This window comes from Puntigrus tetrazona, chromosome 11 (assembly GCF_018831695.1).
Source record: "Puntigrus tetrazona isolate hp1 chromosome 11, ASM1883169v1, whole genome shotgun sequence".
NCBI classification, from domain to species: domain Eukaryota; kingdom Metazoa; phylum Chordata; class Actinopteri; order Cypriniformes; family Cyprinidae; genus Puntigrus; species Puntigrus tetrazona.
This window is the reverse complement of record NC_056709.1, coordinates 1,774,524-1,798,539: the sequence shown is the minus strand read 5'-3', so window position 1 is coordinate 1,798,539 and position 24,016 is coordinate 1,774,524. Positions and strand designations below refer to the sequence as shown.

The window sequence follows — 24,016 nt, the reverse complement described above, 5'->3', positions numbered from 1 at the left end:
GCACCCTGGCACATTTTTATTACATTGACATAGGTATTGCTGTGTTTTTATTACGTTGCTTCAGTTAAACATAAATGTTAGAAATATGCCCTAAACCAAATCCAACCCTAAACCTACCTAGTAGCCTTAACCAATGCACAACTAATACTAAATGGCATTTGTTGATGCAACCGTGCCATTTTAACTTCCTTTTGTGCAGATTTGATCCATTTATCAAACCATAGTCACGCGGGATTCAAACCGAAGCTTTCCAAAACATAAAGGCAACGTAGTATCACGTGGGCTACCGTAAAAACCTACCGTCTTTGCAAACCCACAGATATGAGGCTGGATATGGATGATGCTAACGTTCAAAAGCTTCAGTTTTCAAATCTCCCAGCATATTAATATTGTTTTGAAGTAATACATGATATATCTGTAGTAACTGTGTGAAAATTGTGCTTTAATAATCGAAACTGTACATAAAAAGTGTACCCAGGTACGTTTATGCCATGAGACCAGGTAGGAATGCCTGTTGTAAAACATACAAGAACAGATTATAATAATTACTTGTCTAAACTTATTGTCTTAAACTTAACCTAATGTTACAGTCATAATAGCATTAATGAAATCAACACTATTATAAAAGGATAATCGTTTCATTAATCCTCATTCATTCTTTTTGTCTGCAGTTTCAACAAAAGCTTTTAAGTAATTTATTTGATAAGAGGAGAGGTTACATAACAGTTATGCATTGAAAGAATTTTCTTAAATATTCCTAATCTACAAGCCTCTATAGGAGTGCTTGAGAGTGTGGGAGGAACCTAATATGCACAAATCTATGATGTCATACATTGGGGTTTGGTTTTGGGTGCCGATATTGAAGAATGTGCAGGACACTTCTTGGGTCTCTAGAGTAAAGCTGGGTCAGTAACTGGTGTCGTAGCTATCAATGCATACCCTGATGATGTGGAAGGCTCTCATCTTAATTCTTACCTTCTCTTCAGGAGCACTTTCACGTGAGTTTCTGTTCTTCATACACACTACTTTACATATAGGAATCACTAAAGGTACAGAATTTGAAAAGACAAAAAAACACTAAATTTCTCATAGTAAATAAAATTACTTAAAACAAATATAACACTTTATTCATATGTATTCCTTCTTTGGGTTAAATCTTGTTACATTATTTTAAATACCAGAACTTTAAACTATTCTGTTTCTTACTATTTTATCTTACAATTACATGCATTAAAGTGGCTTTTTATTAAGTATAATGTTGGTGCATGATTCCAGATGTTAAATAACTCAGCTGGCAACACCAGGTTACGGCTTTGATATTCTGGTAATGCTTTGTTTTGGATAAAAAAACAATTGTAAATAAACACAATTTTTTTTAAACAAGTGTTATATGTGACCCTGGACCGCAAAAAGCAATCTAAATTGCACGGGTATTTTTGTACCAATATCCAAAAATACACTGTAAGGGTCAAAATGATCCATTTTTCTTTTTTGCCAAAAATCTTCAGGAGATTAAGTAAAGATCATGTTCTGTGAAGATATTTTGTACATTTCCAACCATAAACATATCCCAAGCTTTCAGATGATGCGTAAATGTCCATTTCGAAAAATTGACACTTAAGACCGCTGGTCAAAGGTTACGTATAATAAATCGAATATCGCACAAACATTCAGACGCGCACGTATACATAAAATGTGAAAAATGAAAGGTTGTCTATGTGTCAGAGCTCTGTGGGATCTTACCTCATTACGGCAGTGGGGATTAGAGCGGTAACCTCAGCTGAAAGTCACATGAAAAGGATTGAATGGGATTGTGGAGGTCGTGTGACTCTATTTGCCAATCCTCACATTCTCTCCGTTTTTTTTCTTTGATTTTTTTTGACCTCGTCTCTTGACTCGCTTATGAACTTAAACCAACCTTTAACAGCGAAACACCCTATTTTTATTTACTTGAACTACTATACTATGTGCTATGTATTACGTTGTACTACATTTAAGTTAGAGTCTGCAGTATCTTTTATACCGTTATTTTAATCTGCTCTCATGTAGGCTAGTCATGTGTTTAATATGCGTTATTTTAATGTGTGTAGGGTTGCCTAAAAAGTTAAAGAAAGTGAATTGAATTGATAAAAGCGCACTTCGCGCATTTAATGTTTTCTAATATCTGGGTTTGTTGAGAGACTGAAAAAGCATAAATGGATGAATTTTAAAGAAGATGTGTGATTTAAATAAAGAAATTAATCAATTGCTCATTTTAAAATTTTAATGCTCGTTCACAAATTAAGTTCTTTTTATCATTCTAGAATCAAGAACGCGCTTTGCACGTTATCGCTCATGGAACTCACACATGTATCCAGTTTGGAGGGATGGAGATCCCAGATACAGGGACTGCTGGAAAGGTATTCATAAATGAACTGACACGCTGTGAATATGTTAACCCTGAACTCAAAGTGTTTTCAAACATCTATGGAAAATAATGAACAATTATTCCCTGTTTCAAATCGAATTTTTTTGGTTTACGTATGAATAAATTAGGATATGCTACAAGTCCAAATTACTTATTGAGTTTACTTGATTATTTTTGGAAATATGTTTTTAAACAATGTTTTGTTATAGGTGGAGAGGTGACATTTGAAGTCAGGAGTGATGGTCCTACGCTAACAGGAGCCAAGGCTACTTTCAACATTGATGTTCGCTTCCCTCAGAACCAGACAGTGCTTCCTGATGGACAGGTGGTGTGGGCAAGAAACTGTACAGTTAATGGTTAGTTATACAAGCTTGCCGAAATTCACCATTTTAGGGGGGCTTAATGATGGTAAGATGACATTCTAGTGTATTTAATTAAACACTTTATAATCTAAAATACCATTTATTAACCACTTATTTAATATTTTATCTAAACCTTCTTTTTGGCCTATTTATTTGGGCCAAATTAAAGATATGTTGTGTGCGAATTTGCACATTGTAATGTAATCATCATTAAGGACCCCTGTCTTTAATAATAATAAAAATGATGAATGATTTGAATGTCTCTAACTGAAAAAGAATGATTAACGTCTCAAACACACAGTATTGCATTTGTAGACTACAGTTAATAGTTTACACTTTGCAAAAATGTTTTTAACATTACATTCTTAAGGACTCAGGAGCACTAGTGCTAAAAAATAATAAAAATTTGCATTTGTATTGCCATTTTGAACTTTATTAACAGTTTTTGTGACTTTATTACATGCCACCTTTGAAATATAAACTTAATAAATTCAATTAAAACAACACAATCAGAAAGGATAAGTCAGCAGTCAGAATTTACAGAATATTTACAGAATCATCCATTCAGTTTATTCGTTCAAACCGGTGAATCATTAAGTGATGAAGCAAGTGACTCTCTTTTTGAATGGGTCATTGAATCCTTGACTCACTAGATTTGTTTAAAAGCAAAGATGTACTCAAAAAAAAAACTGTGCTGTGTAAAAGATTAGATGCTCAGAGGCTCAGCTGTGACTAAAATGTCAATCGCTTAATATTACATTTAGTATAAAATAAAAAATGTATACAACTGTTATATAAATGAAATTTCACATTTGCAAACTCTCTTAAACTCTCTCGCTGTTACTCCCCTTTATGCTACTAACTTACTAGTAACTGATAAAGTAACTAGTAGTAACTAGTTCATTGCGATCTCACAAACTTCCATTTTAATGAATGAAGCTCTGTGAATCTATTACATCATCTCTACACTTTGTTACCATGAATGACAAAAACTGCTTTCACGATCTGTCCTGTGAGGAGGAGCACGACACGCAGCGATAGAGAAGCATTTACATTTACATTATACATGTAAAAATTATAATACTTATTTTGTGTTTGCAATGTTAAAATGAAAATTTGCAATTAAATTGTGTGCTCGTGTGTAATTTATATTTTAGGAACATCCTATACTATGGGCCAGACTGTATACCCAGAGTCCAGCATCCCTCGAGAATGGAGTGGTGTCTTTCCTGACAGGACACCCTTCACTAAGATCTCTAACAAAAAGCCCCGCTTCATCTATGTGTGGAAAACATGGGGTAAGAGCAAACCTGCATTACTTTTCTAGAGTACTATATACTAACCTACACAGTTAGAGGATACGTATACAAGTGGAACACACACTTGAATCAACAACCTAAGACTTTAAGGTTAGATTTGTAGAGACTTGTATAACATTAGCTTGGTGTAAGGGACAACGCTGGAGATATCAGTGACTGGTTTTTAGTTTTTTCATTGTTTCTCCCTTCAGGAAAATACTGGCAGGTGGCTGATGGTCCCTCCTCTCTACTGACTATTGAAACAGACAATGTGCCTCTTGGTTCTTACACAATGGACATAGTAATTTATCACTGCCGTGGCAAAGACAAGTTTGTTCCCCTTGGTTATGCATCTACCCAGTTCTCTATCACCGGTGAGCAGTTTGATAATTGCACATTTATCTAGAAATCCTCCATCATCTATATCCTTTAAACGAGTTAGTTTGTTTATTGCTCACTTTAGTAAGAATTGCATATATAATTACATAAAAATTCTCCTTATTAATCCACTTGGACTGAACTGGGGAGTAATCAGTGTAACTAGCGAGTAAACCAATGCTGTCATTTACTGAACATATTCCCTAATGAAATTTCTTCTTCTTCTCCAGACCAAATTCCTTTTACAGTGACATTATCTCAGGTTGGTGACATCAATCAGGGTGACCAAAGCTTTATCCAGAATAGAGCTGTGTCCTTTGGCATTAATTTGCATGACCCTAGCTACTATCTAAGTGGGTCAGACATTACCTTCAACTGGGATTTTGGGGACAATAGTGGAACTCTCATTTCCAGGGAGGCTACTGTTACCCACACGTACCTTACAACTGGCTCCTTCAGGCCACAGGTGGTTTTGATGGCAGCCATCTCAAGTGGTTGTCAGCTCAGTCCAACTGCAGCATCCAGCGGTGCACCTCCTGTTCCTGTCACAGGTAGAGTTTCATTCTTTATTCAAATCTCATATTTCATGGCATTTGAAAGACAATTCTCAGCCTAGATATTTCTTGATAAGATTTCCAAATGGTTGATGAGTTGGCGCCTTCTCCTTTTTGCCAGATGAAGCTGCAGCAGTGGAAAACATTGCGCTGACTGTTTCTCCTCCCATTGCGGAGGAAGGAGTTGCAGCTGATGTCACTGTCGCTGCCAACGACTTGGCGGTGTCCGCAATTGACAATGAAGCAGAATTAGTTAATGCTGCCCAAGAGGTCCCCACTGTTGCTGGAGACGCATCTGTGGCTGAGGCTGACAATACTGCCGCAGTGATGTTAGTTACACCTACAGCTGTTGAGGCTGAACCTGCGACAGTAGTTCCTGTGGCTGACACGTCCCCAGAAGAAGACGAGGTTATTATCGATCTGGCAGCCACAGTACTCCCAGATCCCCTGCTGCTGTGGCTGACACGGCCTCTGTTCAGACAGTTATAGAAACAGAAGCACCAGCTGGTGATGCAGTCATCATTATCACCCCCGAGGCAGTGGTCACAGATATTGTAGCATCTGTCATACCTGCAGTTGAAGACACAGCTAACGAGACTGTTGCCGAAGTTAACGAGACTGTTGCCGAAGTCAACGAGACTGTTGCCGAAGTCAACGAGGCGACCGAAGCCGTCACTGGTGAATAAAAATTGACAAAACTTTTTAAAAACCGTGACAATTCATTTTGTCATATATGTAATGCATTTCCATTGGTGCTTTAATTGCAGGCATAACTAGCATACCCGAGGCAACAGTAAGTGAATTAGAAGCTGAACTGGTGGCAGGAACTGAAGCGACCCAGGCTGCTCTAGTCATTGCAAAGCGGCAAGCACCAGAAATGCCAGCAGAAACAAACTGTATGATTTATCGTTATGGTTCCTTCTCTACAACTCTTGCAGTTGTCCGTGATTTATTTTTAAATTTAATTAAATTTATTAAATTTAATTAAATTTAATTTAATTTAATTAATTTAATTTAATTTAATTTAATTTTTAATTTAATTTAATTTAATTTAATTTTTCACCTGGGCAAAAAGAAAGAAGAGATTTCTACAAAAGTACCCAATAAAATGTTTTACATTATATGACTTTTGAAATATTCTGAATCAAATCAGAAGCATTTTCTTTCCTTTGATTCCTTGATGATTCAAGATGACTCAAATGCAAGTTAAAAACTGATTTGCAAGTTAAAAACTTTTTATTAATTACTTTGTTAATTTCAATTAATCATTTGATATTATGCACCCATTGTGTACATACACTTTTTTACATTGAGCTTATATTTTATATATTAAAATATCTGCTTGCAATTACATCTATAATGAGTTTCTGTAATTACATTTATAATTACACTTTTGACCCACCTCTTACACATTAACCCACCTTTAAACCTACCCAACACCTGTCCCTAACTTCACAAAAATCCCACCTATAGCAGCAAATGTGTTGAGCAATACATTATAAACACAATAAGTACACTGTACATATTATTACTATGTAAGTACATAGTATCTAAGGCCACTTAATATAAAGTGGTACCAAAGTTCTAAAGTAAATAAGTCATGATAAGTAGTAATGATTAAATAAATGAAAACCACTTTAAAATGTCTTTAATTTAAATAATCCTCCTTGCCATCTTTGCTCCTCATTTTGCCTCTGTTGCGCTTGGGCCCTTAACTTCTGCTATTACTTATTTATATAACTGCCACAAACATGGCTTCACCTCAGCATTACTTGCCTGGCTGGCTTACCTGTCAAAACTGTTACATATCACCTCAAATAATGACAAAACAAATTGTGTAGCAGTGTCAAAACCATAATATGCTGCAATGTTAACACAGTACTAGCACAGTAGCTCCATACATTTTGCATGCCTTTCTTATCGAGCACAGCTGATTTAGATCATGGTTTCATTACGAGTGTGTCAGTTAAGAGAGACATACAACATGTGCAGATGGGTGGGTGATAATACTCATCCGCTATCCACTACTACAACATCTCTATGTGAACATCTCATACTCTACCTAAACTGAATTAATCCTAACTGTAAACTTGTAAATGTGTTCAGCGTTATTGATGAGTACAAAATAAGCCTGTCTACACACATGTGAAATATTTTCTACATATACGTTTTCCAAACTCAGAGGGAATAGAGAGTGTTGAGATCGTGGAGGTGAATAATGTGGTCGTTCTGGCCACAGAGCTGGAGCAGAATGCTGTAGATCTTACAGTAACATGCCAGGGAAGGTAAGCGTTCCTTCAATACAGATTTATTTTATAGACTGTATATAGGCTTTATGTTTTCAGCCTTTACTGTTATAATTGGTAATAATGATGGCTGTTGTTGAACATAAAATGTGCTATGCAAAGTTATTAATCTTTTACGTTTGCTTGCCAGCCTGCCGAATGAAGTCTGCACTGTGGTGTCTGATGCAGACTGCACAAGTCCTGTTCAGGACCTCCAGTGCAATGCTGTGACTCCTGCCTCCGAGTGTCAGATGGTGCTGCGACAATTTTTCAACAACTCCGGCACCTTCTGCATCAACGTCTCTCTAACCAATGATGTCAGCTTGGCTGTAACCAGCGCAAAGCTCAGTGTGGCGATAGGCAAGTGTCATCTAAATTCAAAACAAATAAATGTATTTTCCTGAGCACACCCTATAACCTCAATACTCTACAATGTATCTTGTTCAAATCGCAGACACAAATTCATCGAGGAACACGGCTGGAGCAACACTGGGAGTCCTGGTTTTTATTTGCGCTCTGGGGGCCGTTGCATTTACATACAAGTAAGTCACCAATGCACCAGTGTTTTCATTAAAAGTAACATTAATAATATGTTATCGTGTGCTGTCTAGTTTAATGTAAATAAAGGTTATGCACGTTAAAGTAACCCTTTTTATCCAGGCGATTTAAGGAGTACCAGCCACTGAGGGATGATACAAGTGGCAGTTTCAGCTCTGGAAGAAGCTCAATGCCTTTAACGCTGTGGAACCTTCTGAGCCGGAGATCCGCTGCAGAAAGCCGTCCCCTCCTGCTTGGGCGAGTGGTGTGAAAAGCTGTCCACTTCTGCTTTAAGACATATTGCATAGAGAATAAATATGAACAACGAGGGCTTCATTGTACTGTATTAACAAAATGTCATATGTAATATGCCTCACAATATCTAAATGGTGTTTTATTGTATGTGGCAGTGTATTGTGTGTCGTTATGAAAAGTTGCAGATAGCTTTTCTTGGGTTGCAATGATCAGACTTTTTCCCCTTCGTTTGTTGTTTATGTCTAGGTTGTAACTTTAACAATGAAAAATATAGTGTAGTGGACAGGACAATGCTAAGTAGTTTACTTACGTTATTTACAGAAGGTGGGGATAAAAAGTGCAAATGAGGTTCGAAATGTATAACAAAATATTTACAGGGTTTTTTTTTTACAAATGTTAGGAATTCACCCAGAGCATAGACATTAATCTATGCTCTTTAACAAAACCAAAGTACAGTGTTTGGCACTCATCCCTTACCCAACAGTTATGTGGATCTCTTTAGTTATGTAAATGCAATAATTCTATAAAGGAACCCTGCTTGATAGGAATATTGTCATCATCAAATGGCAAATGTTTCAAGAAAAGCCTTGTGCCTGTTCAACATTTATGCAACATTAAGAAGCTTTATGAAATAAATGTATATGTACATTGAACTACGATGTAAATTTACATTTATGTTTAATCGTCATTAATTAAAAATATGATGTATTTTCCCTCAATTCACTTTGTAAAACTATCTTTCCTTTATTATAATGACTCTTTTATTATTAAGAGCAGACACATTTTGGATGTCTTTCTCATCTAACACACCTCATTCAACCAAAAGAGTTTGTCTGATATGAGAACAAAATGCTTTTAAATTTAATGACAAAATGTCTACAGTGTGTTAGCAATTTCCAATTCTTACGACCTCTTGCTTAGCCCCCCAAAACACTCAACATGCCCCTGACATTAACTGTCAAATCTGATGTATGTTTTTTTTTTGTTATGTAAGTATTCATGTACCCAGAGCTCCTTGAAACTACAACAAATTCTGGTAACACTTTAGAACAGGGACCAATTCTCACTGTAAACTAGTTGTCTAATAACATGACTATTTGAATAGACTGTTTATTAGTACATAGTAAGCACATATTCTGCATGACCGTATTCTACATCCCAAATCCCACCCATTACCTAAACGTAACAACTGAACAGCGTGATGTGAATTTGTGCACTCTATACGAATAACGCTCATTCTGATTCTGATTTTAGGACATAATTAAATCATTTCATTGATAATTTAAAGAAAATTGTAATTTTTGATAATAATGTTTATTCAACCTAGAATCTGTTAACATTAAGTATAACTAAGGTTTACATATAAATATATTGTCCATCCAAAAGTATTAAAGGGATATTTCTGTTTAGGCATACATTTTGTTCTCTTTGTTTAAATTACGGTAGGCGTGCTTCACAATCTGAAGGATACATCCTATAAGAAAGCCTTCAATGGTGTTTGCTGACATGGCAGCTGAGGTATAGCCTTTAAATTCACCTTCAAAAATCTCCAGAAGGGAAACTTGAACATACGTAAATCCTGCAATGATGCAAGTGTCGAAGTGAAGGTAAACAAGTAATGACGTTACTCTCAGAGGAACTCTTTCTTCACCTTTACATGCAAACCTGGAGTTTTTATTATGCTATCACAGCATAAAACCTCAACGCTGTCAGGCTGATCCAATTCTGTAAAACTGGATTATGCCATACCATGCTTCTGCCATGATAACATAAACTGTGGCTCAAAAAACCGCACATCCAACATATGGAAGTCATTTACCAATGATATATTGAGAAGATTTAGTTTGTTTAATTACTGTTTTAATTTAAACAGGTTTTGTGAATACATGGTACCTAATGTTACAACTCCCTACCCAGGACCGAAAGCCTCTGATGGTTTTCATTGAAATAACTGCCTTAAAGCTTAAAGTCAAACAAATGACTTGAGGGTTAATGGTCAGTCTCTCTTTGCCTGACTAAAACAAAACAAACGTGTGGACCTTTTACATTGGCAGAGCGCAAAGCTTTCCGTGGTCCACATAGTCATAACATACGGAGAGACTTTAACAAAATCCTCCTTGCATTTGAGTGCCTCTACTTTTGCTGAAATTTCTTGCCTTTTTCACCAAAGTGACAGTAGCAGCATTTTATGAATCACCAAGGAAGTTCTACTAAATATAAAAATTCACCTATATATCTTGGATAGTCTGAGGATGAGTGTATTAAAAGCAATCTTTGATTTTTTTTCAGTGAAATATTCTTTTAATGGTGTCCTGTTTTGCCCTTTTTATTAGGGCAAATTCCTAGTATTATCCCTAGAATATGTTTTTGTTGTTGAGTACAGCAGCTGACATGTTTGATTGAATGCTGATTTAAACTTTTAACTTTTACAATTTTGCAATAAAATATCTATCTAAAGTTTTCAAAAGTGCTTTATTTGACATACACCATTTATCCATTGCAAACTCGTGTTTTCTTAATTGTCCATACTTTTCAGGCACTACCTCACAAGCACGCAGAACAGTTTCCTGATCAGTTTTTTGATCACCAGTCAGAGTTAGTCTGGACTTTTCTCTGTTGGTAATGCAAAACATATTTCTCTTACCTGAAAAGCTTGCACTACATTTGCAGAGCCCACATCTCTTTAGACCATTGCAATGTTGTGGTGACATTTAAAACCAGTAAAGTACAAATCTATCACCGCTTCTTGAAAGGGGAGTACCAAATTAATTTTTGCTCACATCTAATAAGTGAGAACTACTCACTTCAGGAACTGAGAGAAACCTGCAGAGGGCCTGAAGGCAGCTGAGCGAAAAAAAAGGAAGGGATCCCTCACAGACTCACAAAGTTGTGTTTCCTTTTCTCCTTCCAGCCTGAGCTTGCTAGTCTCTCTCTTTCCACTTTATTTCTATTTCCAATTCTTTTGTCAGTCATGTGCCAATGATGTCAGTAGGGTAGCAAAAAATCAGTTCATAAAACAAAAGATTTACCAGATTGTCACGCTAATGCTGGGTAGAAGGAACACTGGAGATGCAGAGTACACGTTAAACATTCTTTTTACACAAACATGAACATAACAAGTAGACCCAACAAACACTAACGGAATAGACTATTTTTATGAGTACTTTTAATGTTATTTAAAATAAACCAAAGCAAAGAACAGGTGTCTTATCATTTATTATACTAAATAGCATTATACATCAGTAGTTGTCGGCGACAACCAATGTTGATCTGCCGTATTTAAATATAGATTAAAAGCCCATCTCTTTAACCTGGCTTACACATAATGCATTGTATAAATTAAAATCTGTTAAAGAATTGTTAGGCTGCATTAATTAGGTGAACCAGGAACACTTCCCTAAAAACCCTGATGTACTTGTTACATCATTAGAAAAATATACTCTACGTTGATATTAATGCGTTTCCTTCTTATTCTGAGGTCACCATACCACCAGATCCAGGCTATATCTGAATTAGATGGTCATTGCATCCACTCAGATCCAGTCTGTGTTCTGACCAGATGGTGGATAAGCGTCTAAAGATGACCTCTACAGACCTGAATGCCAGCCGAGATCAGAACAACTAGATGAGCCCCAGAGAGCTCTCCAGTGAGATAATAATTACAGTGAATTATTACAGGCTATACTCAGGAGAAGTTCTGGCTAAATTAGACACAAAAAAATAATCTAGCAAATGCACACTTATAATAAGCACTTAAATAACCATTAAATAAGGAAAGAAACAGCAAAGAGCGTTTTCAGCCGAACACAAAAACCGTTTCCGAGTTGAGATGTTCTTGCTCGCGCGTTATGGATGCGCAATCGCTTTATAATAATGCACCATAGAAAACCGCCTAAAATGATGTGTAAAGAAGACAAGAAGGCGGTGTCCGAGAGTTATGATGCATGAGTGTGTTTCTGTCTTGGATCAGAGCCTCTTTCTTGTGACATGCAGGAGGAAATCATCTCTCGGTTTAAAACCAAAAGACACCACAGCGCGCTTTACTAACGCCCACTCATCTAGACATTTTTTCATCTATAGACGTCCAACCACCGGTGCTCTTTGAAGACTGGGATTATGGCTAAGTGGGTGCAATATACAATATTTCTGACTGCTGTTCTGCGCGTATGGTCATCTACTGAGACGAGCAGAAAGCGAGAGTTCACAGAGGCGCAGGTAACATTAACGTGATTCACTACTTTTATGTTACTTTTTAGGTTTTGCTATGGACGTACCTTTAAAATTCTATAAACTTTGTATTGTTGCATATTGTTTGTTTGAACGACCCTTGCGAAAATTATGGATTTATTGTAATAAAAGTGCAGGCTGGTTTCTGGCATATTGATAAGCTATCATTTGTATAACGAGTTATGATACAGATATCACGGTTAAACTATGGTTAGTGTAACAAAACCAGCTTTAATTTGTAGTTACCATGGTTTAACTAGTAACCATGGTTTTTGGTTTTATTTGTAGTAAAACTATGTTTAATTGAACCCTGATTCATCAAAAAACAGAGGACTGTAAACACTAAAAACTGCTTGAGAATGCCAAACTCGAGAATTTGGGTTCACTTTAATTGGATGGTCGCTTTAACACTTTACTTTGACTGTAAGTGTAACTGTACATTTTTCAAGCTTCAGAATTTGTGTTCCATGAATGTATTAGTTCTATTTACTAGTACATTAGAACTGTAATGTATGAATTACACACACACATATATATATATATATATATATAAAACATTGGATTTGACTTCCGATATCGTAACACTCATATGCCATTCATGATGTCCTTCTTTATGTTTCTATCATTTAATATTTAACAACTGTATTATTGATATAATTACTGTATTGCATGTATACCCTCTTTACATTTAACAGATGTACCTGAGGCAGTTTGGATATCTAGATACTCCCCTGAACCCAGAAGCTCAGAGAGATTCCAGTGAGTGGGCTATGAAAGTGGCTCTCAGGTAAAACAGTCACAGTGTATCCAGACATTTCTGTTTATTTCCCTCAATAACACAGTGGATCCTGCAAATACTAAACATGTATTTAAACAAACATGTTACATTTTAAAGATAAATGTATGACCCCCATCTTCCCCTTGGTATATACACATTAATTCTTGATAATGCTACAGTGTCTGAAATGAAGAACTGGCTTGCTTTAATGAGAATTCTCTAGACACTTTGTTATTTCTGTTCTGTCTACTTCTGTGCACGTCTGAACTTTCGTATTTGTAAAAGTCTTTTTCAGAGGGTGTCAGGGTTGCCTGTCACTGGAAATCTCGACGGAGCTACTCTTCTTAAAATGAGACAGCCACGGTGTGGTGTCGAGGACCCATTTAACCAAAAGTCTTTAAAATTCAGGAGATTTGGTGGTGAGCATCTACTTACTCATTGCTTAATAATACAGTCAACCTTCTTAACCAAATTTGGTCAAATTTTCTCTTAAGTCTGCAGTGCAAGTGCAGTGTCTTATAAAACAAGAAAAACTTGTAGAAATATGCATTGTTGTCATAGCTTGCCAAAGAGAGAGTTGAAGATCTATTTTCAGCAAAAACAGTTTAACGGATCACTGAAACAGCTATAATCCAGAATGCATAGACAAGGAATGACACAACTGCACTGAAAACGCCGGCACACTGTGGGAACCTCACATTGAAATCAAGGCTGAATTTGACATTTGACATGCAATTGAAAACTCTAGATGGCACGGCCTAAAGCAATCTGCCACTGACATCATCCAGTGCTCACTGCTCGTCATTCAAATGTATTACTAGTGCTTGCTGTAGCAGTTGTAGCGTGCTTCAGAAACCCTCCACCTTCCCCAGCTCCACCTGTGTAGATCTGCTACCTGGGGATGCATGTATGCTATATACAGAGTTATTCCCATAGTCCCATGTTATATGTGCAGCAGCAGTATTTCTTAAATGCTCACAGCAACAAGTTGTGGATGTATTGACAGTTTGAAGCCTCGTAGCAGATCTATTCTGCCAAGATCAAACACATAAACATTCCCTCAGAGAGTTGTCATGGCAGAAATGCATACATATTGCATGTCTATACTGCAGAAAAACATGCTCATAATCAGGCCTCTCAGCCCTTGACTAACTGTTTTATATAATGTATTTAACATAAGAGTTTGTTCATTAAACATAAAATGTAGCTGTTGTTACGATTATTTATGAAATGATGTAAGGAATTATGTGTGCATTATAATGCCGTAGAAATATAATGTATTATAAAAAAAAAATTATAGAAAGTTTCACCATTTTTTAAATGCTAGGAAAAAGCAGCTTAATTGAAATGCTTTGCAAGTTTTAATGGCTAGGCTATGACCTTTTACACACTGGAGTTAACATACAACATTTGATAGTTTACAACTACAAATACAATTACAAATCTAATGATAAAAAATAAACCGCACACATGTGTTTGTAAATAACTGCTCTTTATATTTGAATTTTTAGTTTGTCTTATTTTGTAGGATTTTGGCGAAAGAAAAACTTAACGTATCGCATTCACAACTACACACCAGACATGGGGAAAACGGCAACACAGACAGCAATACGCTCAGCATTTAAATACTGGAGTGATGTCACCCCACTCAGCTTTAAGGAGATTAATTATGGACTCGCTGATATTCGAATCTCATTTCACAAGAGAGATGGCTGTCCTTCACCTTTTGATGGTCCTGGTAAGCAAATTTCACCAAATTAATTATGTTATTTATTAAAATATAAGAAATGATAGATAATAGAAGTATTCTGTAATATGTATTTATTTTAGTCTTGTAATTTTACACATTAATAAGGTCTAACATTATGTTGTATGCTATAATTGTCTCAACCAAGTCCTGGCAAACCAAGTCCCAGCTTTATGTACTTGCGTTACAAATTAGAGCAATAATCGGTAAAACTTTATATAACTTTTAACCATTTATATATTAATAGTCCACTTTAGACATATACTACTAACAGTAGCTTTCCAACTACATGTCAACTAGCAGATATTAGAGTATTAGCAGACTGACTACTTAATAACATTTTATTTTGATGGATACACAACATTACTCACCTTATTCTACTAATCCTTAACCTACCCTAACAGTCTGCTCTGAGAGTTAGACATGTAGTTGCAAATTAATGAGAATTGGTTGACTTGTAGTTACAAAACTGCATTATCTAAAACGATAGTCTTTTGTTAGGCCATGTTCTTGCCCATGCAGAAGCGCCTCCATCAGGAATAGTTCACTTTGATGAAGATGAATTCTGGACTGAAGGAAAGTACTATGGTTCCAATCTGCGTATAGTTGCAGCTCATGAGATCGGCCATGCTCTTGGCTTGGGACACTCTCAGTACAGCAGTGCTCTTATGGCAGCACACTACACTGGTTACCAAGCCAATTTTAGACTGCACATCGATGATATCAGAGGAATCCAAGCAATATATGGTAGGATAACCCAAAAACAAATAATTTAATATTTGCTAATGTACAGTATGTAACTGCCTATGTTAATTACCCTTACGAATTCAGGTAAAAGGATCTCTAGTACAACCACTGCTGATGATATCTATGCCATGACATATCCCACTACCATGGCACCATTCCCCAGAGGTGATATGCTAGATCCATGCACTGCTAAACTAGATGCTATAATGCTGGGTAAGAAAACTGCAAGACTTAAGTTCATTCAAGTTAAACAAATGCAGTAGATTTGCTTGTTCAATGACTAAAAATATCATGTAACATTTTATAAAGTATTGTAAAATGTAACTTTTTTTTGCTAGGTCCCTCGCATAAGACGTATGCTTTTAGTGGGGATTATGTGTGGACGATAACAGATATGGGTCATAACTCCCTGGTAAAAATAAGTTTGCTATGGAAGGGGCTGCCAGGAAACCTGGATGCAGCTGTATATTCCCCAAGAACCAACAAGACATACTTCTTTAAAGGTAGATTATATTTCTCTACACATATTTGTATGCATTTTAACATATGTGAATATATGGAATATTGTAACCACAATAATTAATGTAATACAAGAGAAGCTTGGGAGAAAGTTGGGTGGATGGTATATGGAGCAAAATGGTGGATGTAGCAGGGGACGTGGCCTAACATAATTGATTATCCAATGATCAGCCATATCCCGATATATGATATATGATATTCAGGTATGTATGAGAATGCATATATGGACTGTTTTTTTCAAATGTTTGTTTAAAACAGCTTCTTTTGTATTTATATTGTACAATCGATATATTGAAAATGAGTGTATTTAGCTTTAAACTAATAATATTAGAGAAAAAGCATTTTATTTTTGTTTTGCATTTCATTGTTTGACTGGCAGTGTGAAATCTGTGCTACAATTGAAAAGGGCTATGTTCTGGTCAGAGCTGGTGCTACTCAAACATCTGGCCTGGGAACAGATTGGATCAGGCTCGGTCTGGTAACCTGGTGATGAGACAGTGAAAAAGAAAGAAACAAATATAGACATAGACTCCCTTCACTTTTTCCCTTCACAAGATACCGAAGAAGCCGTTGGTGATGGCTAGAGTTCAAAAAGGACAGGACTCTAAGAGCAGCATTGGAGGAGGAGAGGCATTCTCTTCACCAGTCCTTGGGGAAACAGAAGGGGAAGGAGTGAATGATTTAAGTCATAAGACATGAATTGTGGGATTGACCTTGTATTATGGGGAAGACCTAACCTCCTGGTATTAAGGGTTTTCTGAACGCAAGGCATTTGCAAGGATCTGGTGTGTATCTCACTGCCCTCTGGAGCTCAAGTCACAGAATGTTCTCAAGAAGCTGGAGCTTTCTTGGATTGTGTCCTCTGTATGACCATTGGTCTGGCACAAGACTTAAGAAATAAACTGTGGCCCTCGATTTGTCACAGTGTCTTCTGGCAGGCCAAAGGTGCTGGACAGAACAGGACATCTGCCATCTTCAGTGCCTGTCTTTAAGTGAATCAAATGGCAGGCCTTATAAAACTGATCCACCGCCACCAGTATGCAGGTGTTGTGGTTTAGATGGAGAGGACAGTGGTTACAAAGTCCATGCCTATGTGGGACTATGGTCATTGTGGGACAGGAGGAGGCAGGAAACTTTCCACGCATATTCACACCAGTAGTTTTTCCTAACAAACTCCAAAGTTTGGATAACCTTGGATGACCAGAGCCAGGTGCTGAGTGCATCCATTCCAGGAGCTGCGGTAATATGGAATTTAGAGATTAAAAGTGCAGCTCAAAGGACAAGCAGGAATGGTGGGATCATGGGATCACGTTGCATGGGGATGTTGAAAATGGAGGATGGGAGAATTAGTATAAAGTCATGTTTGGGAAGATTAGGAGCATGCAGTTCAGAGAGGGCATCAGCTTTGATCTCTTTGAAAGTAAGTCTGTGTGTCACAATGTAGTAGAAATCATGTGAAGAAGAGTGCCTTCCGTGTCTGGTGGGGATTTAGGCATTTGGTAGAATGGAGTTTCTCCAGATTGTTTCAGTTAAGAATGATAGTGTTAATTTTGCAATATGTGATTCAGGTGCATAGCAGTTATATGACTTTCAGACCCCAACTAAGGAAACCAGAAGACAAAAGTGGCAAGGAACCCAAACTCGAGTTACAGAAAGAAGAATGGAACCTTGGGACAAACCCAAGTCTGGGTCACATTCTCCTCTGGCATAAGCAAACAAACATGGTATAGTACTGAACATGGTATACACACCAGCATTTGATGGGAAAAGAAAAATTGTTGTCTGTTTAATGCATTGAAATATTAGGGTTCAGCTGCTGTTTTAGCCAGTAGTAGATAGACTTATCAACGGCCTTACATACATACATACATAATCTTCCTGGTTGAAATGGTCCCAGCTGGACCTCTCATAGTTGGTCATAGTTATCTGTGCGAAAGAAGTGTCTTCTGTGTCCTAAAGACCTTTTGAGTGCTTCACTGACCATAAAGGGCTGTGTTGAGGTTGTTTCTGGGTGCAGTTCTACTCTCTGGGTCTGGATACCTATCCTCGAGATAAGGATGAAACAGTAATATAAGTGTAATTACCATTGTTCTTACATTGTAAAAAGTTCATTAGATATTGCAGGATGTGTTAACTTTTATGCACCGGATATAGAGAGTATATATCATAACTGAGAAATATTTATTAGATGGAAAAAAACGCAAATTGAAAATGTACTTAACTGCAGTATAAAGAATACTCTTCTACCCACATTCTCCTCTTTCGCAGGTGAAAAAGTCTGGAGGTTCACAAATTACCGCCTTGACTATCGATATCCTAAACCTCTAAAAAGAATCCCTGCCAACATTGATGCTGCTTTGTATCATGAGAAGAACAAGAAAATTTTCTTCTTTAAGGTATTATGATGATACATTTTTAAGCCCTCATGTCTCAAACCCCTCAAAGCTCTCTCTATATAAACAAACACTCCTGAAGTTACATATTAAAAATTTTCCAGTTACATTTTATCTTAGCTCCAGCTGTGTGGACCCACACCACTTCACAACTCCATACAAGTCAAAAAAGACTTTGAATTAAGTTGATTTAATGCCTAAAAAACAAAAAGGGTGTCATATTATGTCCCTTTTACAAGATGTAAAATAACTCTCTGATCTCTCCAGAGTATGTGAAGTCCTATCCCAAAAGATAATTTTTATGGCTTGTTGAAATCATCATGTTAAAATTAGAAAGAGAGGAAAAACTGGCGTAGAAGACCTACAAGATCAAAGCAGTGATTCAGAGATGCCAGTTGTAGACAGGACCATCACACTGGTAAACGTGAAGAATACTGTATCTTGTCACCAAGTTTAAGCTCCACTATCTGGGCCATGCCAGTTTGTAACTACCAAGAACCCACACTTGCAGGGCATATTATGTGCCAGCAAAGCACCATTAACACACGTCTTTTGAAATGGCACGAAAGTCCTGCACAAGTTCGCCAACATTTTGCTAACTGCAGGCAAACTGGACTAGTCTGGCAACACCACAGCCACTGGTCCAATTTGTCGGACAAGTAGGTATGGCCAGCAGTAGCCAAACAGGGTCATGGTCCCTCTTCTCACCCAGTGCACCTTAAAGACATCAAAGTACAAAATAAGTCGTCTTGGTGGCTCTGGAGCAATTAACTGTTGATTCTGGATACAACACTCTGCAAGCATGTCCACTGGATGAGGTGCAACTATTTATTGCACTTATTATTTGCAACAGTGTTTCCCTTAAAACTCAGTAAACATTTGAAGCTACACTGTGTAACTTTTTGCCCTCTGTATCACACTAACTACAGCCAAAGTATTGACTTTGAAATTCCCTCAAGAGATGACTTTGCTTCTGCCAGATACTGGGTCTGGTGCAATTATACACATATTTACACTATACACATATACTCAGTGGCGCCTGCAGGACTTCTTCCGAAGGTACGCACTTATCAGAGTTACCGGCCTGAGTCCAACCTCCTCCCAAAACAGCTTATACAATTGTTATTACAATAGTTTTGTATGTAATATTCACCCTTATATTTAGTGACTTTGCCTTGCAAAAGATTTATAAATTCATAACGGAATGGCTGGTTCAGTCAACAGAAATACAGGACACATGGGCCTATAATTTATTGCTGAAATGTTTGTGGGCTGATCTGCATACACCTGCAGGCGCCACTGTATATACTTATACTATATATGTTGGTCATCTTAGCAAACCTTACTGTGCTGCATGCCCACATGCGTGAATAAGCAGGTATCATGCAGGCAGTTTTGCGCTGATATTTTCATCATAAATGAAAACATACAGTGTTTTTATAGTACAATGACCATTTATTTGTCAAAAGACCATGACCACTTTAAATCATTAATTGAATTTTTTTTCCAGGGCTCAGGCTATTGGCAGTGGGATGAAATGGTTTATAATGACCTCAGCATTTATCCCAAACCCATTTCACGTCTGTTTCCTGGCATCCCCTCAAATCCTGATGCAGCTTTCACGTGGACCAATGGGAAGATGTATTTCTTTAAAGGTGACAAGTACTGGCGCATAAATGAGCAGTTAATTGTTGATTCTGGATACCCACTCAGCAAGCGTGTCCGCTGGATGAGGTGCAACTAAGGCCTAATTTACACTGCAGATCTTGAAGTTTGTTTCTGATTTGTTGGCTAAATCCGATTGTTTTGACATTGTGTTTACACGTTCTTTCAATAGTGACTCATATCCGATTTGTGTGATTACACTTTACCATTTGAAGCATCTGCAAGGGGTTCTGTTGCACCACACAGTAGCCAAGATGGACGAAAGCAGAATATTTTTAAAGGAAAAATTCACCCAAAAAGAATTTACTCACCCTCGAGTAGTTCCAAATCTGCATGAATTTCTTTGTCGAACACAAATGTAGATATTTTGAAAAAAGTTTGTAATTACATAAATTAAAAAAAATAATACAAATCATCTCTAAAATACAAATCAGTAGTGTAGTAATTATTTTATTTATTTTCAATTGTTGCACTCTTTTGTTATTTAGTAGCTTTTGTCAAATATATTAATATAAGAGAGTAGCTTTGAAACAGAAGCTGGACCATGTGTCTACACTTTAACTTGAATTAACCTGCAAACTCAATTGATTTTAGACGTGATTTACCCCTAACAGTGGTTCATTTATATAGCTGTAGTTCCATTTTGAGATTTAATGCAATACATGATATAATATAATATAATGTTGGGCTTGAATTTTTATATTGTACCTGCTAATTTTAACGTGACATGAAGCCAATATATTGTGTAAATAAAATGTTATAGTATTCTTTAAAAGATTGTAATTGTCAAAGAAATAACACAAGGAGTTTTATTTTGTTACATCTGCTACAAGGAATGGATACTCAACAATCCCAAGTTGTTTATGATTTGTTTTTATAAATTATGATCAGCGCAACAAATTGTGTATTACTGGCCAAATATTTTATGATAATGTGAATGCCTTAGTTTAGGTAAAAAGCCATAAAGCTGTAGCCTCTGCAATTGTCATAGATTTTCCAAAGAGTACTTTCTTTACATTGATCAGCCACAAAAGTCTCATTTATAAAGCGTGGGTACGCTCAGATTTGTTCGTAACGTGCGCATACGCTTAAAACCTTAGACGTGGAAAAGTGCTTTGAGTCACGTCGGGGTCGGAGAGGAACAGGTTTTTGAAAATGCATGCTGTTCTTGATGCTCACTGCTCTAAATTATGATGATTGGGGATATTTTACGTGTTAGTGATATTAATTGGGAGTCGTTTACAAGCAAAGAGCTGAAACCATTCATTTGCGCAAGTTCAAGATCATTTGCGATTCATAGGTTTGAAAGAAAGCCGTTCATGCAATTTCTGTTCGTACATTCGTTCTATGTATATTTGAGAAATGATTGCGAAATTACGATCAAATTTAGGATGGTTTCTGCACAACATTTTAGAAATGAGGTTGGTCTGATTTAGCACCTATAGACCAACGAATCCAATCCATGGGGCCCCTATAGTACAACATGGATTTTCTGCTAATGTCTGGGTGCCAGATGCACAATATCAAGCATGTCGTTTTAATGCTTTGGCTGATCAGTGTATATTACCTGGTCTATAAATTGCATTGTACATGTGCATTGCATTGTATATTTTATTTATATAATAAAACACTTCATAAAAATCGCTGAAAATAATTTATTAAGTCATCATCCATTCGAGCAACATTCACTGTAGTTACTAGGCACCGTTTAAATAACATATTTCAGTTGTATATTATTGGTCCTGTGTACACAACTGGAGTATTTGCACACCTTCTACAGAATCACACCTCAACTGACAGCTTATACACAAATATTTCAGGGAGTCCTATGATATCCCTATGTTTGTGAACCTTTTATAAAAAAGTCAGCGCTTTATTTTATTACAAAAGGTTCTGCAACAACAGAGTTGACTTGTTTTATTAAATTATGTAAAAAAAGACTCATCTATGACATGCATGTGAAACTCTTTACTTTATACGAATGTTTGATGCACAAACGCACAGCTGTGTGGCTCATTCTTCACACTGAGTTGTCAGCGTCTGAAGCAGACTGTGTTCATAGGGGGAAAAAAATCAGTATCCTGGATACTTTAAGAGCCTAGACTGAAATGTGCTGATGTTTTGAGTGCAATATTATGTATCTCAAGATGCCACCGATATTCATTGCAAAACAAATATGCCATGTACGACCAAGTGACCAGACTATACAGTAGCAGGATCCTGACACCAATGTTGCCCGTGTCTTATTTGTGTGATCGTGCGTTGGACATTTACAGTAATTTACAGTAACATTTGTTATAGTCATTCTTTCGGAATCTATTTCTGATCTGATATCTTTCTGATATCGTGTTTTTATTCCAGTTGGAAATCTTTTCTTGCCCAATAGTGATTGTTTTAAAACACTTTTTAACACATCGTGAAATTGAATCAACAGGTACTTTTAATAGTTCACTCATTGGAAAACAGTAAGAGTAATTAGCTAATTAGGTATTTAGCAGTAGCCACTGTATTCCCATGAATTAAAATCTAATTGTTAACTAAGTTGTGGAACTATATAGATGTAACAGGCAGCTACTGTAACACATGTTACAGATGTTACACAGCTACTTACGCTTAAGTACAATCATGTTACACTTTATTTTAAGTAGCTTATGCCTGTGTAATATTATGTGTAATTTTAATGTTATTAGAAAGGTATTACATGTATTTAAGAACATATGTGGCAATCTTTTGATTAAACGGCAAGCAGCTGTGTTACAGACATTACAAATGTGTAACAGCAGCAGCATATTACTTCCACATAAAATGCAAACTCTTCCATAAAGCAGTTGCATGGTAAGCACATGTTGTTTTATGTAAGTGCAACGGCTACTACTAAGTACTTACTATGTATTATAGACACCTTACATGTTTTAATACACTTACGGTATAAAACAGAAATAAAATAATGTCTCTGTTGCATTTTCAAAATGCGTGCTGAAGATGTGACACTGCAGTGAGGTTTTGTGCTGAAGCCTAGAACAGAGCTAGCTGCCAATGTAGTACCATATGAATGACCTTTTCATAGGTCATAGGGTGGATTACAGTAATGTCTTTACCATGGTAAGGCTTCTGTTTACAGCATCATGCGGCATATCTAATGTAAATCACCTGTTGTTAATGCATGGCATCTGACTCCGTCCTCCTTCCACACTTCTGCAAGTAACATAACATAAAGTCGAGATGTGTCTTTAATTCAGCAATAGAGTTTGACGCGTAACTTGCTTTTGAAAAAAAATGTTAAAAGTATAAATTGGAAAGATCATACTGTTGCGATTTGACTTTCACTGACTGTACAAGCATCATTCAATTGTGAAGAGCACATTTTTTAGACAGCATTTTTCAATATTCTGTGTCAAATCTTTGGTGTCCATGTAAAACCGGTCTTGTTTAACCAGTGCTAAAAACGCAACATCACTGAGAGCGGTTTACGTTGAACAAGAGTGACAGTGTTTGATTTCATTCTATCACAGTTTCAAGATGCAGTCGATAAATTGCGTTCAGCCAAGTCCTATATATAACTGTACATACACAGCCCGGTCTCATGAAAATGCGTATAAATAGTACGCCAAATAAAAAGAAGACTTGTGGTATTTATAGGAAAAAATGGATTTTGGCGTGTATATGACACGCACGTGTTTGGCGTGCATATAATATGCCGTTTTCGCGAGCAGATGATGCGCATCTACTTCTAGCATAAACACGGCAAAGTCCATTTTTTGATTATCTGTACAATGAGTTTTTGTTTTTATTCTGTGTGCTATTTACACCAACATTCATGAGATCGGCTGATCATAATCATCATCAAATGAATTGTTCAGAATC

At 36.7% G+C, this 24,016-nt stretch overlaps 2 protein-coding genes across 2 annotated transcripts; both read left to right on the top strand.

Annotated features, from left to right (window-relative positions):
- The first annotated feature begins 874 nt into the window (after window positions 1-874).
- pmela (premelanosome protein a) lies at window positions 875-8,788 on the top strand. The gene is given in 13 exon segments (XM_043251571.1): window positions 875-998; window positions 2,304-2,399; window positions 2,617-2,763; window positions 3,927-4,067; window positions 4,280-4,441; window positions 4,676-4,996; window positions 5,121-5,441; window positions 5,444-5,677; window positions 5,767-5,943; window positions 7,182-7,284; window positions 7,436-7,644; window positions 7,739-7,826; window positions 7,945-8,788. Coding segments are annotated over 13 exon segments (2,214 nt in total). The 5' UTR covers window positions 875-931; the 3' UTR covers window positions 8,093-8,788.
- Window positions 8,789-12,192: 3,404 nt separating this feature from the next.
- mmp19 (matrix metallopeptidase 19) lies at window positions 12,193-20,231 on the top strand. Its single transcript, XM_043252505.1, has 9 exons — window positions 12,193-12,291; window positions 12,999-13,090; window positions 13,367-13,500; window positions 14,610-14,819; window positions 15,330-15,575; window positions 15,660-15,788; window positions 15,914-16,078; window positions 18,363-18,490; window positions 19,998-20,231. Exons 1-9 carry the CDS (start codon window positions 12,193-12,195, stop codon window positions 20,229-20,231), a joined length of 1,437 nt encoding a protein of 478 aa, XP_043108440.1.
- The last annotated feature ends 3,785 nt before the right edge of the window (window positions 20,232-24,016 follow it).